The sequence below is a fragment of the Stegodyphus dumicola genome, chromosome X1 (assembly GCF_044657685.1).
Source record: "Stegodyphus dumicola isolate Sdum_Otavi_A_Nest chromosome X1, ASM4465768v1".
Lineage (NCBI taxonomy): Eukaryota > Metazoa > Arthropoda > Arachnida > Araneae > Eresidae > Stegodyphus > Stegodyphus dumicola.
In genome coordinates this window covers 29,674,407-29,698,770 of record NC_140780.1, presented here as the reverse complement: position 1 = coordinate 29,698,770, position 24,364 = coordinate 29,674,407, and the positions used below count along the sequence as shown (strand labels likewise).

Here is a 24,364-nt window from a genome sequence, read left to right as displayed (position 1 = left end):
GTTCCTTAATCTTCGAATTGGATCTCGCTTATTATTTTTTGCAGACTGTAAGAGCAATTTTATAAAAGTAAACTTGAACTTTCGATTATGTCAAATAGAATTTCCGATGCTGGAACTTCCAAAGGATCTACAAAACGAAAGTATGTTTCGATGTCCAACAAACAAAAAGTGGAATTACTGCAAAAAATGGATAAAGACATGAAGAATGTGACAGAGAGGTTAGTGAAAACGAAAAAATTTCGATTGACAAGTTAGTCGGTATTCTCGACACAGCAATTAACGAGACTTGAACAGGGGAACTTTGTAACTGAACAAGAAATTATGTCTTTTTATAGAATTAAAGAGAAAGTATTATCACATAAAATGAAGCAACTTAAACAACTTACATTGAGAGAAATGTTTAATAAAGTAAACAAATAAATATTAAGCTTTTTTTTTTTTTTTTTTTGTAAATTTTGATACCCTTTAGATCATAATTGTTCTTTATTTCATAAATTACGGTTTCATATTTTTAATTTTAGAATTTCTGCATGCCATCTTACGAGATTTAAACTGATGATGTATAATCCGGAAAAATCGATAATCCGGAATCGCCGAAATCCCGACGAGTCCGGATTAACGACTTTTTACTGTATAGACATGCAGAAACACCTTCTGTTGATACTTAAGAGTTGATTGCATTACACTTGCTGAAATTGCTGTCTTGTTACATGCACAGTATATACATGGTGCCCGCTAAATTCTGTTACCACCCGTTTAACTGCCGAATGGCTGCATTCATAAAAATTGGTGTCTAGGTATAGTAAAGTGGCTATGCGCTACTAGATGAGATAGCTTACAGTGGCACCTGGTGGAAAACGGCAGACTTAGCGTCCCTATCTTGAAAACGGTACGAGATAGGAAGAAAAAGTGAATTACAAAGTTGTAGAGCATCATCAATTTAGTACGAATAGACACCTTGTGGATTTGAATGTGAAAAGCAGAAAGCTGAAAATGCACACTGGTTTCTCTGCGATTTCTGAGACTGTGACGTCACAAAACTTGGGAAAAAACGAAAGGAGAAAAGATTATCTTTTGGACAAAAAAAACGGGCTCGCATCACAACACAGTGGTATTGCTTGTAATTTAACCAACAGGACTGTGGTTCAAACCCCGCGGGATGAATCTTTGTACTGATTGTCTTTGCAAACAAAGTACACAATATGCAGATCATGCACAATTGTGTTGCAAAACACATCTACTCAACGCAACTTGAGCTTGGAGGTGAATTTCTACATCATGCAAATAGTGTTTGAAACATCATACCTGTTCACCAGAGACAGCTATAAAAGAGATAACTCCTCATTGTTGTATGTTATAGCTCATGGTCATTTACTAATTTTGAAAAAATGATTATTGTGAGATGGTTCTACTTTACGGTAAATGTGAGCCTAAGGCACGATCTGCAGTGCGGTTGTATTGGTGTTTCCTGCAGGCCCGCATCCTTCATACAAAACCATCCTACAGGTTGTGAAACATTTAAGGGAGATAGGCTGCATGACTAGCTGACTTTGATCCGCCATTGCTTCAACTTCAGAATGGATAGTTCTAACATGATGGGGGCTCCTGCACACAAGACGTCGCAAGTGAAGCAGTGTGTAATGGAAGAGCTTGGCCGTTTTGAGAGTGGCCTCCACATTCACCTGACCTGACTCCAATGGACTTTTTCCTGTGCAAATACCTCAAACAACAGGTGTATGCGACCCCTCCGCAAATATTGCAGAACCTTCAAAGATGTATTATAGATGCTTGTGCAAAAGTGTCACCCGCTATGCTACAACATGTGCAATATGAATTTCTAACAAGGGTCCAGATGTGCATTTTAGCTGATGGAGAGAAGTTTGAACATCGAAAATAGAGGTAGCTTGTGATAATTAGTTCCCTTCCCCAGATCGTTTTATGACGTCACAGTTTCGGAAATAAATCAAACAAACAAATGCGCGTTTAAAACATTCTGCTCTTAGCATTCATGTCCACAAGGTGTCTCTCCGTACTGAACTGATAATACTCTACAACTTTGCAATTCACTTTTTCTTCCTATCTTGTACCGTTTTCGAAACAAGGACGCTAACTTCACTGTTTTCCACCAGGTGTTACTGTAAGCTTTCTTTTCTAGTAGCGTATAGCCACTTTACTATACCTAGACACAAATTTTATGAATACAGCTGCAGCGATTCAACAGTTAAACAGGTGGTACCAGACTTTAGTGGGCACCCTGTATAATAAGTGGTAAGAGATACATGCCAAATTAAAAATTTTTTTAAAGTCCACCTTAGTGTAGCACTGATTTCTAAAATAAAATACAGTCAAAAGTCTTTAATCCGGACTCGTTGGGAGTTCGGCGATTCTGGATTATCGGTTTTTTCGGATTATAGATCCTCAGTTTAAATCTGGTAAGATGGCATACAGAAATTATAAAATTTAGAATATGAAATGGTAATTTATGAAATAAAGAGCAATTATGATCTAAAGGGTATCAAAATTTACAAAAAAAAAAAGCTTAATATTTATTTGTTTACTTCATTAAACATTTCTTTCAACACGCGCATGCGTAAAGCATACATTACGCATAGTCGAAATTAGAAAATTGCAACCAGAAAAATATTTGATGTGTATTCGTGATATTTATAATGACGAGAAATTTGATTTAAATCATATCAAAGAAGAAGTACATTGAGATGAAATACTAAATTTAGTAAGGAATTATAAGCCAAATAAAATAAAAACATCTGCCCTGAAGATAAGGATAGTGCTGAAAGATCAACTTCCAGTTCATTGCGTGCCGCGACGATTCCCCCCCCCCCGGCAGAGCAGTGTGAAATTGATAAAAAGATTTTGGAATGGTTAGAGAAGCAAAGGACATGCCTTTATCCATTTTTTGCAGCAATTCCACTTTTTGTTTGATCGACATTGAAACATGCTTTCTTTTTGTAGATCCTTTGGCAGCTCCAGAATCGAGAGTTCAAGCTTACTTTCATAAAATTGCTCTAACAGTCTGCAAAAAATAATAAGCTGGATCCAATTAGAAGATTAAGGAACAGCGCAACATGCAACATTAACTGAAATAGATAATTATATAATTTTAGCTTAGCTTATACCGTCAGTTATACATTAAACGTGCATGCGTAAATGTATTATGCACATGCGTCAATGCATTATGCGTTGACGCATGCACAGAAAGTTTGTAGCTTTGAGGTCTGGATTATTATAGATCATTCTGGATTATGGACATCCGGATTAAAGACTTTTGACTGTAGTACATTTCAAAAGATATTTCTCTTAAATAGTGGTAAATTCTTTAATTTAAAATCTAAAATAAATACTGAATTCTGCTATTTTTTTCCTCTGTTAAACAGACAGCAAATATTTTAATCACTGCATGCTACTCCATTAACTGGTCGCTTTCTGCTTCAATCTGCATACACATAAGCATAAAAATATGAAAAATAAATTAAATTAAAGCAATTAATAAATAAAGGGTATACTTTGCTCTATTTCGAAGGAAGGGGAAAAAAAAAAGAAAATTTCACGAGACATTTACCTTGATAAGTCTCTAGAGCATAACTGCATATTTGCTTAAACTCTTATTTGCTAATGTCATAAGAATTCTTGAATTATAAACTGAGACAATAAATACATTGATAGCAATTTTTTTGTCCAGATTTGTGGATACGTTTAGCTAGGTATAAGGCCTCCTCCAACCAAAATACAAGCTTTGTAACAATTTTCACGATTTTATGAGATAAAAAATATTTGCAATAACAAAGCACTTCATCTACACAAAACGCAGTCTGAAGCGTCTACTGAGTTTTAAGAGAGCTACAGCAATAAAACTCAACATTTTAGTGTGTCTCAGAAAAGTTCAATAAGATTTAAATCTAATGTGCATGAATGCTATAGATACAGATGATTTCTATGCTTTCATATAATCTGATGCCGAAAAGGAAAGGTGAGGACAAGTCCCACCATCTTTCAAGAAACACAGATTACCTACGAATTTCTAAAACGTTTAATAAAACAATCAAGTACTTTATCTTGATACCTTTCAGCAGTCACAATTCTGCTAGTCTGAAAATCCTTTCACTCATGGTGTGCTGAGATATTTGAGATCTTGTGGTTACAGTAAATTCTCTAAAGACTGTATGGCAACCCATTTGGTTGTTCTGTTTGGAGATTGCAGAAAATAAATTATCCTGAGAATCAGGTATGGCATATTTTTAGCTTCGGCCTGGAGATTGAAAATGGCTTGCATTTCTGAATCATTCCTATATTCTGGAAAGGGCATTTCGGGATATATATAGTTTTTTTTTTTTTTTTTTTTTTTTTTTTTTTTTTTTTTTTTTTTTTTGGTTTCAATTATGTTTTGTGAGGATTATGTTAATTTTATTAACAGTTAAATTTTGAGTATAACTTCTTTCCTATCGATTCTTAACTTCAACTTACCACTTCCGGCCAGAACGTAGTTTTAGAATCACATCTGAATACATAATGAGGAAGAGCGGTATTTAACAGTGAAGTTCTTCGGTCTTAGTGAGGGAGATATCAGATATTCTGGATAGCATGCGGCTGCCTTTTTAGGCTATTCACTCGTAAGCTATTATTACGCTCGGACATACTTTAGGTCCTTGATAGCTTCGCAGTCTATTAACGTTAAGGGGCCAACTCTGTTAGAATTCTAATAGCTTCGACTATACCTCCTTTAGATTAGTTTAGTTTAATTCTTAGTCTCTTAAGTTCAAGCCCAAGTGTCAGCTTTATTGTACAACTCTAAGACGGAGTTCTATCAAATCTTATTTTGAATAATAAAGGGTTATTTTACCCTTCTATCTTGTTGTTTTCTGTCACACAAACGCAAGCGATTATTCGCTTACTAGTTCTTAAGATTCCTCCCTTTCAAAAGTAACTTAGAAATACCCAGTGAGGAATCCAACAGTTTCAATCTAAGATCTGGCTTTTCACACCAAATCATTAACTTTACTTCATTTTTACCCTTCCAACCCTTAAAATTGGAATTTAAGCATCAACTAGGACATTCCCTTAAACATATCAAAGAACACATGGGCAACAATTTGTATATTACTGTGTAAGGCATATGATATGGCAATCCATGACATTTAAAATTCTACTACCCATATTCTAAACTGTACTGAAATTTACTAAATATTGTTAATGCTAAACTCTTTTTTATGATTGCTCCTTTTATTTTTCCAGCCAGTGTGCTGTTACAAAAATTAAAAAGCAAATTCTAATACTAATTTTAAAATAATCATAATATTAATATTGCACACAAATAAATATAGGGCAGATTACATGAAGACACACATTTTACGTATGACACATATTATAAAATAAATGTTAGCAGCATTAAATTGAATATACTACAAGGAGAGACTATATTCCTCCACAAACTCATTCATTCTACTGGAGTCACAATGTGTTTTAGATATTAAATTCACAAAGAAAGTACTGTCAAAATAAATTTCACTTCTCTTAAAAGCGCAGAAGATTTTGGTTTATGTTTGAAGTTTGAGTCATTTTTTAAAAATTGACAAAAAATCCAATTACATAAGTAGTATACGACTGACAATGTAAGAAAGATGACAAAAGCAGAATTACAAACATATTTAATGGTATGTTATTTCCACAAAATGAAGATTCTTCCCTCTCTTGCAAAGAGATAACGTTTAATTATTATTAAGGCCTCTACAATATATGCATTACACAAATTAGGTTTTTTGAAAATTATGATTTCAAGTTTGCCATTTTGCAATAAATGCATCCATTAACAAAACAAGTTCCAGGAAATTGAGTTGTAAGCTTTGTTAAGTTGAAATTATCACTGTCAGGCTGACAATGGTGAATAAGGCAGCATTTTTAAAAGCAAGAAATTTCCAGTGTACAGATCTTACAAAACTTGTCCTTGAGATTCAATGGAGAAATTGTTTCATGTATGTTAGGAATCAGTAGCTGCAGTTTGACGAAATTTTCAAATGAAAAAAAAAAAAAAAATTCAGCGGTAGCAAAGGCATTATTGCTACTACTGAACTACAGGCTCTAATATGACCAAGCATGCTGAATTTTAAGAAGTTTCCAAGTGTTAGCAAATACCCATATTAACAGTGAAATAGCACAAATGAACAGTGTCTTAATTTATGGTTACTACCAGCATTGTATAGCATTCTAATGAGTGCAGAGGCTTGTATTTTGGCAAATTTATTGTTGCTTTTGAGAGACCTGGGTAGGTAAGTGGCCAAGAGCATTAAAAAATGCCTGAGATCCCATGATTCTATAAAAAAGTTCGAAAGAATGCTGTTACATCACATGGACAAATGAGATAAATACTGCACGAGAAACTGAGATTCATGACATAGCCATACTAAAAATGCCCTACATAATATGTTCAATCTGCATACTTACATACTGCAGTCTTCTCAAGAGGTGCTGTAAAAATCATTATGCTAAAAAAAACACATTCACAACTTAGACTACAAAAAAAGATTCACAATAGATGTTCAGTATCTTCTTATACCTGATGGACACTTTTTGATGCATGAAGCATTTTAAAATGCATAACTGTCAAATATGATAGAATCCATATACCCACCAACAGCAGCCATTGCATTCACTATTTGGAGCACAACAGCCATTGTGAGATACAGTTAGGCATATGGTAGAATCCACATACCCACCAACAGCAGCCTTTGCATTCACTATTTAGAGCACAACAGCCATTCTGATATACAGTTAGGTACAGTTTTAAGGAAACTGTTACTTTTAATTCCCTTTTTCTGAAAAGTTATGAGAAACAATGGGTTGGAAGGCATTTTCTGAAACTTTACAGTGTTACTTGCCAAACTAAAATCTCTCTCCCACATTAATATTCACACAGAACAAGGTATCATCTCATACTATATTTCAGGTGAATCAGTGATTCATTAATATAAGAACTGGTGAAGAATCAGAAATCAGTCAACTAACAGTGCAATCATTTGGTTTTGTTTGGTTAACTTAGGCAAAACATTTTTTAATATTAAAAAATCTCATTCATATGTTCCTTTCAATTTCCAAGTGATATCAGTGGATTTCTGGTTAGTTAAAACCTTGGGTATATGAGTATCCCATCTACTTCAGTGCATTTGAAAGAAATCATCTGAATCTAACTGGCTACACTCCGTACTACTGTTAAGTGCCATTAACATCAATTTCCATACTTTCTTTTTTGTTTGTACATATACTGTTACTTGCATACAGGTTCATAATAGATTGAATACACACAGAACATATATCTTGATAAAATTCATTTTACCAAAAAGAACACTTCACAGTTTTGGAATTTTCCACACAAAATACTCATACAACTCACACACAATACGTAATTACACTCCAGACCACTAAAACCATTAAACAAAATACAATGTAAAGCACATCTAAAAGGCTAAGCTCTCTCAGATATCTCAATACTCCGACTTCAGCTCTGAACTAACAGCTGAGAAACTGATAACTTCTTATACAGTTTTTCACCCAGCTGCCAGGAAATCTCTAGTATTTCTCGAAATTATTGCAAAGCATATGAGGGCCAGATATGGTTACAATTACATAGATGATCAATTATAATACCCGTTGAATACAGGGTGTAGACCAAAATGTTACCAACTGATAGCAACTTTGGCCTATTTCTCGTCAAATTTGGCGGCAAATATTAGTCACCGATACCATCACCAGCTTGGCGGTATCTTGCCAATTTAGCGAGAGAGCCATTTACTCAAGCAAAATCACAATAACAACCTTGTATTTGGCGTACATATGTACTTGCCCCTGTATTCTTACTTTTCTGACAAAGCACCAACTTTTTTTTTTAAGATTTTCATGTTACATTATATAAAAAATACAATTTCACCTATATTTTCACCAAAATTATCTGCACAGGTACATGATTCGTAACAATACTGAACAACTAGCATTGCAATGTGTAGGATGGGGATTTGTTGCAAAAGAAGCTTTTCTGGTTGTGACCGTCACTGTTGATGCATACAGTACAGTAACTGACAGCATACTGATGAAGATCTGAAGTATATACTTTACCCTGGAGTGATGGGAGACAGGAAACGTTAACTTATTGAGATTCATTACAAACCACACCTCAACTACTTCAATGTTTATAAATTTTTTACATCTTTATGGATTTTTGGTTTGCTGTATTCACATTTACACTGCTCGACATTGAAAATCCGACACCAAGAAGGAGTGGACAGAAAGTGATGAAATTTGGAAAAAAGACAGAGACAGCAAGCAGCAACAAGTGATCTTTATTTCAAAATGATAGTCAGAATACAGAGCGAGAACAGAGAATCCTACATCCTACAGAGCGCGTCGGCTCAGTAGGATGTAGGACCACCGCGGACAACGATGCATGAAGAAACACGTCTAGGCATAGAGTCAATAAGAGTGTGGATGATGTCCTGAGAGATGGCTCTCCATTCCCATTTGCCACAGTTCGTCTTCTGAACGAGGCAGGGGCAGAGTCTGCAAACGGTGTCCAATCACATCCCACACATGTTCGATTGGTGGTCAGGAGAGTACGGGAGCCAGGGAAGCATCTGCATATCCTTGCATAGCATGTTGGCTGATGCGAGCACTGTGTGGTCGGGCGTTATGCTGCTGAAAAATTGCATTAGGCAGCCCCTGAAGGTAGGGGATTGCCACCAGCCGCAGTACATTATCCAAGTATCGTTGGGTCGTCATAGGGCCGTGAATACGAACTAGAGGTGACCTGGAATCATAGGCCATAGCGCCCCAAACCATTATGCCATGTTGTCGCACGGTGGGGCGTTCCACAGTTATTGCCGGATTAGATCTGTTTCCATGTCGACGGCATGCAAATATGCGGCAACTGTCACTGAATAAACAGAAGTGTGACTCATCTGAGAACACAACATTTCGCCATTCTGTCATCCACATCGCTCCAGTCCGGCGCCATTCTAAACACTGGCGTCTATGCTGTGGGATCAATGGCAGTCTTCTTAACGGACACCGTGAATGTAGGCCACGTTCAACCAATTGACGGGAAATGGTTCTGGTCGACACGGGAACATCCAGGGTATCTTGCACATGCTGCAGAATCGTGGTACAAGTGACTTGCAGGACCGCCACAGCTTGTCAGCGGATGCGTCAATCCACGCGTGCTGATGTCACTCTGGCTGCACCTGCACTGCTCCTTCTTCCCACATTTCCTTGTTTCAACCATGTTCGCCATAGCTGATGCACCGTGCTCGCATCCATTTGGATATCACCTGCAATTTGACGTAAGGACCAACCCGCCCTTCTCAGTCCGATTACCATACCCCTCATAAAATTGTCTATCTGCTGGAAATGTCTTCATTGACGGCGGCCTGGCATTCTCATTACAAAGACATTCCGGGACAAAAACCAACATTCTTCGCTAATTCGTCTGGCAGAAATAACGACATGAATATTGCCTGTTCTGCACATTCCTTCCCTTATATCTTACTCCGCGTGCGTCAAAACATCATTTGCATTTCAGTGACGTGCGTCTACTCTAAAATTTGCATAAATTTCTGACCACTCCTTCTTGGTGTTGCATTTTCAATGTCGAGCAGTGTATTATCATGAATACCATTATTTACATATATATATATATATTGATTATTTACTATAGTGATTTATTATTACGCGATTATTTATAATATCACAACATGAATATTATAAAGTTAATTACAATGAAACACACAACAAAAATTTCCCAAGCATAAAAGCCAAAAAATAAGAAAGCATAATACTGTTACAATTTAATTATGTACATTTGTAATCACATACCTAGAATTGGGAATTCATAAAAATTAACTCATGCAATGAAATATTAAAATAAATAAAACCAAGTAAAACATTACACTTGGAAGACAAAATGGCAGCCAGTCAAGCATTTGGTCATCTGGTTCTAAATGGTCTAGCCCATCTATTAGGAGCAAAAGGGGTCTCCCACCAGATGATTTAGCTGCTTCAATAAGAACATCAGGAAACTGGTTTATTATATCCCTATATTAATAAAAGATAATGTAAATAATTGATCAAAGCATAACTAATTAAATTTTATTTCATAAAAATAACCTTACTCTGTAGATTTAGGCAGAAGAGATGGAAACTGCATTGTAATTGAACTCATAATGAAACGTAACATATACATTGTATCCGTGGATCTTGGAGACACACCAATAAAGAATTTTATGACTCTAAAGCAACTGAGGCTTTGAAGCATATTAACCTACAAAGTAAAATAAAAGGCAAGGGTTTATAAAAATTTTGCAACTTGCAAGATAATTTCTGACATATGAACTGTCAAGATAACTTTCAACAATGGATTTCAGAGAGTTCTGCAAGTACACTTTTTCTGTAATACCTGAAATCAAAAATATCAGTTAACAAAGTATTCATTATGCTTTAATAAATTAATGACTAAAATTTTCTAACGTGCTAGTTTCCTAGACATATCTGAGAAGTACTGTTGGAATGGATTTTCATCAGGTTTAAAGAAAAACTGCAATATAAAAATTCTTATCGGATCAAAGTTGCATAATAGTAAAACATTACCCATTTAACTATGGGCCCATTTTAAGAAAATCATATAGAAAGATAGTCTTGTACTTACAAAGCTCTTCTAACCCAGCAAAGCTGAAATTTTGCTTACTTTGAGAATGTAACTGGAAGGAAATGTCTAGAATGAGCAATTAAAGACCCATGCTTTTAAATATCCTACATAGTTTGTTCATATAAGCATATACATAGGCTATATTTAGGCTAATTCAAATATATTTATCAACAAAATTTAAAGTTTTTGTTTTGCTATTGACAAACCAAATTTGATAATTTTTGTTTTGCTATTGACAAACTAAAATTAAAAGTTTGAGAATTTCTCATTTAGATATTGCTATTAATCTTGCATTGTTCTTACCTGATTTTCTTCTAAAGAAACTATGCTATCACATATATGAAAAATTTGCTTCACAGAACAGTATCACATTGTGTGCCACAGACAGACACAAATTCATTTTTTGGGCATATATTTCAAACGACTCAAGAGAACATTTATGAAAGATGAAGTAATGTTATTATTTAGAATTTATTTATTACATATCACCCCTATAAATTAATGTGAATTTTACTGTTTCAGTGCTATGTAGTATGATATTAATTATTTATGGTAAAGAATAAAAGTGAAAAACAGGCTTTGCCTTAAACAAAGGATTAATCTTTTTCACAGCCAAATAATCATTCATCTCATGTTGGATTTACAGATACCAACCAATTATTCAGTGCTTCAACCAAAGCTTACAGGTGCCAAATAAATACTTAAACTTGTTGGAAACTTACAGTACATCTGGCAGATTAAAACAATATAAAAATTCTCTACATTTAAACTAGGCTTTTGTTATCATACTAATGGTGAGATGCATAAAACCTTTAACTGAGTGCAAATGTAAAAAAAAATAGGAAAAACATTTTCCTTCCATATGAAAACTGTGAAGCATCCATACACACAAGCCAACAGGAATGCAGTTTAGTAATGTCGGTTTACTTATATGGCTATTTAAAAGCATATAAACTATTTGAAAATATATATATATGACGGCTTCTTTTAAAACTGCATTGAAAATACACAATATTTTTTTATTTTGATTTTATATCACACTGTGGATAGTATATGACAGAACTGTAATGTAAGTCTATCAAAACTAATTTTACTTATTAAGTGATAAAAAACACACAATAGGCAACGATATAAAAACTGAATACTCAGCTCATTATATTATGCTTTAAAAAGCAATGACATGGTCAGTTACTAAAATAATTGCATGCTTATTGAAACTGCTACAATTAGAATGATGTGTGGAATGCTTTTATTCACAGTTTAACTGTGCAAACAATGATTTATTCTGAAAAGTGATCCTGAAGACATGTACTTATTTTGAAGACACATAACTAAAAATTGCGCATAGAACTTACAACAAATGCAGTTTTTCCACCTCCTGGTGGTCCAGTTATAACAAATATTCCACCTTCTTTCTTGATCATTTTCAAAAGATTATCCATTTGCAAATTCTTCATCCCCACGAGATAGTTACAAGAATCTAATAACTCAGACTGATACAATTCTTCTTCATTGACAATATTTGAATATGTTTCCTTTGAAAAGAAAAATATTTTGTACAGCATTGATGATATATAAAAGATTAAAAGCACGGAAGTAAACAATATAGAAATAGAATATAAGTTGCTTAAAAGAGCATATCATTTCTGGGAAATTAAAAATACATATAAGGATTTGTTTTAATGAATAATTACAAATAAATTTCATGTTATGCTTTATATTCATACTTCTTTATAATTCTGAGTAATAGCATTCCATAAATCTTCAAGGACTTTATACCCAAACTGATCCAACCCACCTAAAATAGGCTTGTCATTATGTACACCTGCCCACTGAGCTGGATACCTGTAATTCAAAAAGCAATAAAACTAATCAAAGCATTTTGTATAAAATTTATAACTTGCAATATTTCATTAACATGCTATCACTGCTATTAAAGTTATATAAGATGAATGAAAGAAATAAAAAGTGAGAGACTACAGTTAAAATGAAGACTTATTAAAAAAGAAATGCACCAAAAACATGGGACTAGCATATGCTACACTTCAGTGACAGGACATATATCGACAGTAATCTGCTAGTTTACATCAGTGTCTGAATACATTATAATCTTGCTCCATTTGCTATAGTTTTGACAAGTCTCTGTTCAATTATAATGTACACAGTTTTGCCAGAGATTTTTCAGCTAGTGTAGCAAACGAAGGAAAAAAATCACAAAAAGCAGCATGTAAGGTCACAGACAACATTTTTGTTACATCATAAGTTTGTAAGCTCACATGATCTCTGATGCCATCACAAATTCAGTCTCAGAATATTGCATAGGTGGTGGTTTTCCACAGGAGCAAGTGCTGCTTGATGTGATCACAAATGTTCATGGCTATTTTAATAATACAGGACAATGTCCATAATCCGGAATGATCTATAATCCGGACCTCAAAGCCAAAATCTTTTTTTATTTATATGCTTTACGCATGCACGTTTAATGCGCGTTTCTGAAGTGAAGCTTCCAATTCCGAAGAAAGTGACAGAGAGGTTATTGAAAATGAAAAAATTTTGATTGACAAGTTTTCATGTTTATGACCGTTTGCTTATCATTAAATTGCCATTTAATTGCCAAGTAGAAAGTCGCATGTGACTCAGATGTTATTCGTCTTCGGGCGAGATGTGTATGCACCACTTATTTTACTTACTAATCAGCCACTGGCACTATTTAAACTGACTGGATTAAGATGCAGTCAAGCCCTGCTTGTGATAGAAAAAGATCTGATCTGATCTGATTGACAAGTTAGTTGGTATTCTCGACACAGCAATTACAGGACTTGAACAGTGGAACTTTGTAACTGAACAAGAAATTATGTCTGTTTATAGAATGAAAGAGAAAGAATTAGCACAAAAAACGAAGCAACTTAAACAACTTACATTGAAAGAAATGTTTAATAAAGTAAACAAATAAATATTAAGCTTCTTTTTTTGTAAATTTTGATACCCTTTAGATCATAATCGCTCTTTATTTCGTAAATTACGGTTTCATATTTTTAATTGTACAATTTATGCATGCCATCTTACCAGTTTCAAATTGATGATATATAATCTAGAGAAACCCCTAATACGGAATCGTCGAAGTCCCGACGAGTCCGGATTATGGACTTTGTACTGTATTAAGCAAATGATGAAAATATATCCTTCAAAATAGCAATGGAATTTAGCTAAATTAATAAAAATGTAATTAGAAACATAAAAATAGGTGCAAAATTTCACAACCTTTTATTTAGAAATATTCAAAAGCTTGTTTATGAACTGTTCCCAATGCCTTTAATGCAAGAGTTCATTTATGAATTGTTAATGAAAGGAATAGCATTCTTCAGCCCATTTTCCTATTTCAAAAGCTATTCATGAAAAATTACTCACATTATCCGTACTTTGAATTATACCTATATCCTACTGGTAATCTGTTTACTCTTTCGAAGCATTAAGAAGTTTTTCTCTATACAATTATTATCTGTTATATCAGACATTGATTTTAAATAAACGAGTTTCAGGTTCAAATGTTATGTCTCATTCTATTATCACAATGAAACCACTTTAAGCCTTTTCACAAAACTATATCTTATTCAAACATAATTCTTTGAAACAAAAGTTGTTGTGGCCAGGTACACCACTGAAACTAAAGGAAGGTTTCTCATAAATCCAAGAGACAATAAATTTAACTGTATGATTTAGTGTTTAAGTGATGTACTTGGCTACATTCATTTCTAACATCCTCTCATTGTAAAGTGGGAACTTTAAAAACATAAAGGGAAAAAATTAAATTCTTAAATTTAAATTAAAACCTACAAAAGTCTTTTAGTTCTTCTAACCCAAGTCTTCCCTTTGGGCTATTATTCTACCAAAATGAGAGGTAAGTGGTTCCTCAATAACAGTTTGTTCTGTAGAATCGATTTAAACAGTTTCTGTAGAATCGATTTAAACAGTTTCTGTAGAGTGCTTAAAATTTTCATCTTCTGGCTCTGCTATCTCAGATATTTGGCCTGATTCACACTGAATTTTGAGTGGATATATTCTCTGCATGGGTCTATGTAAGTAAGTATACACTAACTGTTTTCAGTCAAACTAAACAAATTTTATTATCTCGTCCAGGAAAAATTCCATCATTTTCTTATCGGACACTCTAAATCTTTTTTGTTATCACTGATACCTTAACAATTTCTCCAACTTTAACAGTTCTTTTGTTAGTGGTTACAGTAATCCGAGACATTAAACTTTTATAATGCTTTATCACTCTAAGCGATTGGATATAATGTTTTCACTAAATTGATAGTTTCAATTTGATCCAAATTGGTTATTTCATTTGAAGGAATGCTCTGTAAAAACATGGAAGGTTTAGAACATTTAACTCATTGGCTAATCGGCAAGAAAGTTAAGGGTCGATTATTCATCACTGATTCACATTCGTAAAGTAAGATGTTCTTCATAACTATAAAAAGTGCATGATTTCTTACCAAACGTGCAGGCTTTTCTTTAACAAATCTTTTGAAATCCTGATTAAAGACTCCCAAAATCCACCCCACCAGAGGATTGAAATTACACTGAATGCTATATAAATTACCTTGCTTTGGAATTTCATCCCAGTCCATTTGTTTTAGTTGTATATACTGCAGCAAAATTTGTTTCATTATCTGAATAAATAACGGATATCCCCATTCTAGAAATGAAATGATGCAGGGCTTTCATAAAGGCACTAACACTCAGAGATTGTATAAGCACAAGATGCACAGCTCTGTACACTGCATGTGTAAAAATAATGGGAAGGCGTTTCTCTTTAGATTTAGGCTAGATGAAATATAGGGAGGGACTTAGAAAGAATTAGAAATTTTTGTTCGATCTTTTAGAAGAGGAAGGAAGGTAACACTTAAAGCCTTTGTTTTAATTCTTCCACAAGCCATACATCTTTGGATAACAGCTCCTACAGTTTTCTTTCATCTTAAAATCCATACCCTTTTTTCTGAGTACAGTGAGAAAAGTTAACATTTCTAGCATGCTTATGATGTTGATGTTTATGCTCTATTAGCCATTCAAGTACATATGTGACTCTTCATCAGTTACCTTAGATTCTATTCAAAGAATCCCATTATCATCCATGTATACTTGAAGCGTTTTCAGTGCATATTTATATTTCTCTTCAGTAAAAATTTCTTGAATTTTTTCAAAAGTAGCCTTTCAATTTCAGAAAATTTGTAATATGTAGTATAAGGAATCTTTGGTCCATCATTATTCCCTTAACTAAATACAGTTTTTATAATCTATTTTGACCTTATCTTGCAACTTTATTTTTTATTTAGAAACTTTTCCTCAATTAAAAAAAAATACTATATTTTGATTATGTTAACAAGATTGTTAATCACAATAAGCGATTATTTTCCATGCTATCTGAATGATAACATTAACCATTATCATATTAAGCATAGTAATCTGTAATTGAATAACTGAACATTATATTATGCATTAGTTTGTCTTAAAACCAGCTTGCTAATTTTCCCTTATTTAAATCTCCATATCATCTTTTAACTAATGCTTAATTAACTGAAGTGTTTGTTTTTCAGATAATTTATTCATTTCCATTGTTATGTGCTTTCTCATACTTGGACTGCTAACATTGTGGCACTAAATCTTTTGAGTTGATGGTTTAGTTTTTTTTATTCAATTTTTCTTGCTTTATGTTTATTCTTAAAGCTTTTCAGTTACTATTTCATTTTGAAAGTTCAACATATTTCACTTCATCAGATTCTGATTGCTAATAAGAGTCTACTTTTGTCCACTGCTAAATTTGCTTGTCCAGCAATTTAGAAATCTGGTGTTGCTTTGATTTTTAAGTCTTCAAGCGTTTAATTCTTAGCAATACTATACATGAGAATGAATACCAATTATATGGCATGCAAACCACAAACAATTAGGAGATCATTTTGGAACTGGGGCTCATTTTGGAACTGCGGGTTCTAAGTTTGAAACAAAACTGACAGAGTAATAAAATCACCAATATTAAGGTGTTAACATTGTTTTACACATGTTTTGCAATACTTTTTCTTTTACTACAATTATTTTTATGGGCTTGGCTCACCTACCAATAAAGCAATGCAATCTGTGGTCATATGACTTCAAAGAAAAATTTTAAAATTATCCTTTATGGTAAAGAGAGGCAGCTCAAGTACAAATTTCAAATTCGTTTCACTTTAATATTTGAAATTATTTATATCATTATTTTGTCTTAAATATATATTATCTTTTCCCTCCCACTTTTAAAGCACAGAGATTTTTAAAGCTGAAATGATTAGAATGTAAAAGAGAAAAATTACTAATGTACGTACTGCATAAACAATTAGAGTGATAATTTGAGCTGTACACTATATTGTTGTACAGAATTTTCATAAGGAAAAGACTATAAAGAATGAAGTCTTGGAATTTTGTAGATAGAATCAAACAGTTATTTCAACTAAGAACCAACACATTTTTTCTTAGTTTTTAAAATTCTAACTTTCTTAAGACTACATGCATATATATATGTGTGTGTGTGTGTGTGTGTGTGTGTGTGTGTGTGTGTGTATAAATAGAAATAAATTTTTAAAAGGAAAATTTATAATCCTTCCAAGAATTTTCGCACATTATGCCACTGGAAATTTATCAGTTAATATATAAAGAAAGAAATTCAAAACCAATTTTTCACAAAGTACCAGAAATTGAAATTCATAAGAAATAAATTTCAAAAAAATCTTATACATGTACAAATGAAAAACTTAAAAAATGTTAAAACTCAAATTCTTCACACAAGTAAAACTCAAATTCAAAAAATTAATGAACAAAGGACGAACTGAAAGAAGTGGTGATAATAGAATTAATTGCCCGTAACCAGAAAGTTTATATGTGCCAAACATGTGGTAGTTTAAACAAAGGTAGCTTTCATTCCCAACTAAAGTTTATATGAAACACAAATTTAAAACAACAAATAGCGATGTTATAAAATCTACATAAAATAATAAAATGATGAACACTAAAATGAATAGGTATTAAAACTCCGCAAATGATATGCAATATGCAATGAAACACATAAAATTACACTATAATAAAAGCTAAATCAAATTAAATAATAAAAACCTGCTTCTTTCAGGTATGAAAATAAATTATTATTGACCTCTTTCCCAATTAATTGGTCGAAAAATAAGTCACACTCGTTAAAATGCTTTAGTCTCAGTCTATTAAAATTCGGACACTCTATTAAAAAATGACACACAGATAGAATGCTATCACAGTAGGGACAAATTGGCTCACTCTCTGCTTTGATAAGGTAACTATGAGTGATTCAGGAGTGGCCAATTCGAATGCGAGTCAAGAGTACTACTTCCCTTCTGTTTCGAGTACTTTCCCAAAATTGCACTCTAGGCTTCCCGCTTCTTAGCTTATTTAATTGTGCATCCCAGATTTCTTGCCATTTATTTAAAATTTTCTACTTGATGGTCTTGCTGATATCTCTGAAAGGAATGAGTTGATTAGACAGCTTCGGCTCAACAGCAGCTTCGGCTGTGATATCTGCCAACTCATTACCTTTAATTCCTACGTGTTCGGGAACCCAGCAATAAAGAATTTCTGCAATAAAGAATTAATAATAAACTGCAGTCAATTCAGATGTCAGGACCGTACAATTATCATTTAGTCATCTTCCCGCCATATGATTTTCAATTACGAAAGACATTCCAACATGTCCAATTGCTTTCGATCCATCTGTACATACAGGAATATAATTAATGTGCTTTTGTCTATGATCTAAGAAATGTTGATACATGATCTCATTAATGCTTTTTTTTTTTATCCAGATGAATGAAAACATATCAAGATGGCAAAGTTGTAAATTTTCCCAAGGTAGTATTTCAAAATGCTTTACTAGTTGGATGTTCAAGTCAGACATGGAATATTTCTCAGTTAATGAATGAACTCGTTAGGAGAAGATAGGAATACAGGAGGGTTATGCTTCAAATAAGAGGTCAAATTTATCATCAAGCAGAAGTTTACAAGGATGGTTCAGTTGTGACAAGATATTGAAATAATAATGAAGGGACAATTGCTCGCATCTTAGCTGGAGTGGTGGTTCATAGCAGTCAACATACAGGCTTTGAACTGGAGATGTTCTGAAGGCTCCAGAACAAATCCACAAGGTCTGATGGTGCACAGGATCTAACTTCAATAAAATGGAAGACTGTGCCAGAGCCATATACAACCGAGCCAAAGTCCAGTCTAAAGCGTACAAGAGCTCTATAAATGCGAAGCGTTGATTCCTGCTCGGAACCAAAGGAGGTGTTCGCCAAGACTTTAAGAATATTTATTGTTTTGAAATACATGTGGGGAATGAAGGTCAACTTTCAGTCAAGCATCACTCCTAAAAACTTGACTTCTGGTACGACAGGAATCAATGAATCTTGAAATTGAAGCTCCAGCTCAGGATGCAAATTTCGCTTTCGGCAAAAGTGTACGCAGACAGTCTTTTGCTTTGAAAAGATATACATATGTTTTTCTGACCATTTCTCAATTCTGTTAAGAGCAATCTGCAACTGTCTCTCCCCAAATCTCATATCTGCACCACGACAACTTATTTGGAGGTCATCCATATATAATGACCCTGACGCAGTAGGGGGGAGTTCCTTTAAAATAGTATTTATTTTTAAACTAAATAATAATAAAACGCAGCATAAAGTAAAACTTAAAATGCAGCCTTGAGGCACACTCTGTTCTTGTTCGAATACATCTGAGAAAACAAAGCCAATCCTCACTTCAAATGTCCTAGCTCTCAAAACATTTTGTATGAAAATTGGTAAATTGCCGTGCAAGCCACAGGCATGAAGATCTCTAAAATGCCATACCTCCAGGTCTTGTCATACGCTTTTTCTATGTCAAAGAACAGAGACACAAGGTGATTTCTCTTGACAAAAGCTTTACGAATTGAGTCTTCAACATAAGAATATTGTCAGTCATAGATCTACCTTTATGGAAACCTTTCTGGGGTACAGGGAGATTACTTTGTTTTTCTCTAGGTAGTAGACTAAGCGACAATTTACCATTGTTTCAAACAACTTACAGATGCAACTAGTTAATGCAATGGGCCAATAATTAGAGGGATTCTTCAGGTCTTTGCCTGGTTTAGCTATGGGAATGACAACAGCTTTTTTCTACAAACTGGGAAAACAGTGCTCCTTTCACACTCGATTGTAAAGAGAGAGAAAGGCGACCAATGCCATATAGCAAAGATGTTTCAGCATATCATAACTGACACCATCAGGACCCGGACTAGACCTATGAGTCTGAAGCAAAGCTCTCTTTAGCTCAAGCATAGTAAAATCTTTATTATGAGGATCCAAGGTACTAGAGTTAAAGGATATGGGAGAGTTTAAGGCTGGCAGATAGTTGTTGCCACTAGAAACAGCCGCAAATGTCTCAAAAATAGCATTTACAATTTCTTCTGTAGTGCTAATTACCCAGCCACCTTTTTCCAAGATGGAAACTGCATGATCTTTATACATACCTCATCCTTTCCTAATTCTCTCCCATACCCTTTTTACTCCGAGTGAAGGATGTTATTGATGACACATAGTGTATCCACGAATCCCTTTGGCTCTTTCATTGTACTTTTCTTGCATTTGCTTTCACTTTTTTGAAGGCTATGAGGTTTGACAAAGTAGAAATCTACGAAAGACGTACCTACGAAAAATTCCCCAAGCTTTTCTCTGTTCTCTAAGGGTTTCTTGACACTTACGGTTCCACCACGGCTTTGAATACTTTCGCATCATTCCTGATGTCATTGGTATAGAAACTCTAAGCTGCCTGCATTTTTTTATCAGTAACGGCTTTCACTGCATCATTGATTCCCACATCTTCCACCATCTCTTCAGTGAGCTCGGCAAGAGACGAGAAGTGCTGCCAGTCTGCCTTCTCCAGTATAAATCGAGGAGATCTTGACATGGGATTTGCACCTTCTCATGTGATAGAGGCTTAAAGAGGAAAATGATCACTGTTATGAAGACCATTCCCAACATCAAAAGGGCAAAAGAGATGGTGAACAGATAGCAAAATCAGGAGCATGAAAGAAAAGTCCTTGTAGGCTCATTGAAGTAAGTAACTAATACGTAACTCCATTATTGAGGAGACAAAGAGAATGATTTTCAAGCATTATTTCCATATGTCTACCTCGAGGATTAGTATCCTTGTTCCCCCAAAGCAAACTATGGGCATTAAAGTCGCCTGTTACGACAAAACATTCAAGCAGTTGCTCTATTAGACTATCCAAATCCCTTTGATCAACAAGGACATTTGGTGGCAAATAAACATAACAAACTGAAACCAAGGTTCTTATATTTATTCGGATGGCAACAGCTTGGAAGCTTGTATTTAAAGGAAGTGAATTGCTTAGGTAGTCTAGTGAGGCGAGGAGGCTTACACCTCCACTGGCTCATTCACCTATAAGATTGTCTTTCCTAAAATTGAGGACCTTCAAAGTTTAGCTTGCCTTTCTGATTCCAGGTGAGTTACCCGCGATGCCAAAACCACAGGATGATGCAAATTGATCATGTCTTTGATGTTTTCAAGATGTTGATGGAAACCCCAACAATTTCAAGAAATAACGGTGGCCATTATGTTCCATATTTATTTTTACAGTGCTGCTTTTTCCTCTTTTGAGGAAGGTGTTTTGGGATTTCCATTCCATCTTCTACTTCCATGTTATCCGAGTCCGGAGTGTTAGAGATAAAATCCTCAATTGAGCTATTGCTCAGATTTTGCTTTTTGTTAACTGTTTTTTGTAAGCTTGTTTTTGGATTTTTGAGTTACTATTTTTTTTTCTGGATTGTGTGAAGTGGGACTTTCTTGTTTTTATTATTAATTGGAGGCTCTTGGGTTTTGGCTGATGAAAAGAAAGATGTTTGGATGGCAACTGATCTCGTGGAATTAACAGCATTGGCAAAGATAAATTTGGATGCACTTTGGAGCTTTCTACTATTTTCCTAGCTTCAGCATAAGATACATTTCTAGTTATTTTTGTCGCCTGAACTCCCCTTTCAGATTTCCATCTAGGACAAGAGCGAAAAAGTGCTGGGTGTTCACACTTGCAATTTACACACAATGGCGCAGCAGTGCATTTATCACTATCGTGACCAACCATCGAGCATCTGGTGCACATAAGGTTGCCACGACAGGATGTCTTAGAGTGACCAAACCACTGGCATTGGAAGCATTGCATTGGGTTGGGAATATATGGCCTTATGGAACAGTTCAGATACCCAGCCTTTATATTCTTCAATCAGGCAATTTGAAGGTCAGGATCACGTTTAGTGGCAATCAACTGTCCTTCCTTTCACATCTTGATCCACATGGCACCACAGACATTTTGATCTGCAAGCACAGAAATGAACTCTTCTTCTGAAACAAAGAAAAGGTCGATTTCTGAGATCACACCTCTACAGGAATTAAGTGTTTTTTGCACTGACATAGTTATAGATGCCTGTCCAAGTTTGCTTTGTCATGAAAGGGAAGCAGATTGGGTGGACAATACAGTATCAATAAGCAAAATCTCCTAAACGGAGACACTTTATGTTCCTTGGCTCACCTATACATGAATGGATATATTTGATTACCAGGAAAGGGGGCATCTTTTGAAGTTTGCCAGAGGGACTCGAGACAACAAGCATGCACGGATTCTCAGTAGTTTCCTTGGCATTTGTAACTGTATGAATTGTTTTACTAAAAGATTTATCAATAACCTAAATACTTTGATCGTTTTCATTTAATTTAATGAGAAACACAGAAGCCATGAATAAAATAGAAAAGATTCAGGTCTGACCACTCCACCCACCACGGAGCCCAACAAGGGAACACAGAAAGGGCTAACGAGACCTATATGCAAACTGAAGTCCCACAGTCAGCTTTCCTGAAAGCAGGTACTTCCAAGAGAGCTTATCCTCAAGCCAGACAGAAGGACTACTGACCAGCTGATTGACACCTGTGAGGACGACAAGGTGCCTCCTGTTTAGCTGAAGCAGAGGCCAAAGCAGTATGTTGGGGACAGTACCTCTTTCCTCAACTACCAGGACCCTCCTTTCCAGCGACAGAGGGCTGCACACACGGCAAGCACGAAGGCAGTTTTCCCACCACTTGAAAAGTAGAGAGAAAGGCTGTAACAGTATCTCGTGACGAGCCCCAACCTCTGAAGAGGAAAACCACAAGGGAGGAGGGAAGGAATAAAGTTTCAGCTTAGAGGAGACGGAAAAGAGGAAAGATCACTGGGGCCCAGGTTCATGACACCCGTCTCATCAAGATGATCCTCTGGAGAGCAAGGGTACATCAGGATTGCTACACCCGTATTTACAAAAGTGAGCCCCTGAGGGAAGGAAACGAAAGAAGAGGAATTCATCAATTTCAATGCCACATCATCAGGAGGAGGAAACATTGAAACCAATCAAAATCTCTCTTCCATAAAAAAATCCTTCTTTTTCTGTATCCAGAATTAGCTGGGAAACTATTCCAAAGTATTTTAATTATAATAGTTCACGTGAAAATTCTAGCTCCTCCCCAAAGCGAATAAAAATGGTAAAAATACAAAGTCAAATATTAAAAACGTCTCCCAATTTTAAAATATTTTTTAAATCTAAAGAGAATTTTTAATAAAAATGAAACTTTGAAGTTTTAATTTTTATGAAAACTTGAAGCTTTAATTTTTATTCAAAATTCTTCTGAGATTAATAAAATCATTTTAAATTGAGAGAGCTTTTTAATATTTTACTTTGTATTTCTACCATTTTCCCTCGCTTTCACTGGTGTTTGATAAGAGGTTGTAAGACTTTCACTTACTGTAATTCTCAGTTACTTTAGAAAGTGATGAATATTGAGAACTAGTTGGCGAATAATCGCTTAAGTTCGTGTGACAAGAAACAACAAGATGGAAGGGTAACTAACCCTTTATTATTCCAATAAGATTTAACAAAACTCTGTCTTGGAGTATACAATCAAAGCTGACACTTGGGCTTGAACTTAAGAGACTAAGAATTAAACTAAAACTAAGATTAACTAAAGAAATATAGCCGAAGCTATCAAGAGTCTGGACTGATTGGCCCCTTAACTCTACTTGACTACGTAGGTTATCAAGGGCTTGAGTACAGCCAAGCGTAATAACAGCATTAAGAGACAGTTGAGAATTTGACAGGAAAGGAATTTAACTGTTTATAAAATTAACACAATCCTTACAAGGTTCTAGCAAAGATTTGTGTTAATATTAATGAACTTTACTAATAAAAATAACTTCAATGAATTATAAATTTATAAAAAGGGCTTAGCTTTAAAATTAACTTACCCATTATATACTTTTAGTCCACTTGCTAATATTTTTGATTTTAAGTCTCCCACCTTTAACTTAGCTTCATCATCTTCTGGCATGAAGTGAAGTTTCCACTCCATTGGTACTTGCCTAAAAAGAATAAAGTAAAATCTGATATTAAATTTAGGAAAGAACTTAGGCAACTTGACAGTACACATATGAAAAGATTCAAAGCAAAAAATTTGAACAAATAAGCATATAAAAAGTCATTAAAAGCGAAACCATGCTTCATCATGGTTTTGCTTTTAAAATATTTTTTT

General features: G+C 34.5%; 1 protein-coding gene across 4 annotated transcripts in view; it reads right to left on the bottom strand.

Annotated features, from left to right (window-relative positions):
- The window catches only part of LOC118199566 (telomerase protein component 1-like), a 507,852-nt gene that overhangs the window by 216,982 nt on the left and 266,506 nt on the right, over positions 1–24,364 (bottom strand). For all 4 annotated transcript variants that reach the window (XM_085808431.1, XM_085808432.1, XM_085808434.1 and 1 more), the window contains 5 exons: positions 24,081–24,194; positions 12,430–12,547; positions 12,058–12,237; positions 10,170–10,318; positions 9,948–10,092 (listed from right to left, as the gene is read on the bottom strand). In XM_085808431.1, the coding sequence (XP_085664557.1) occupies positions 9,948–10,092; positions 10,170–10,318; positions 12,058–12,237; positions 12,430–12,547; positions 24,081–24,194 (706 nt within the window). The remainder of the gene's footprint in view (positions 1–9,947; positions 10,093–10,169; positions 10,319–12,057; positions 12,238–12,429; positions 12,548–24,080; positions 24,195–24,364) is intronic.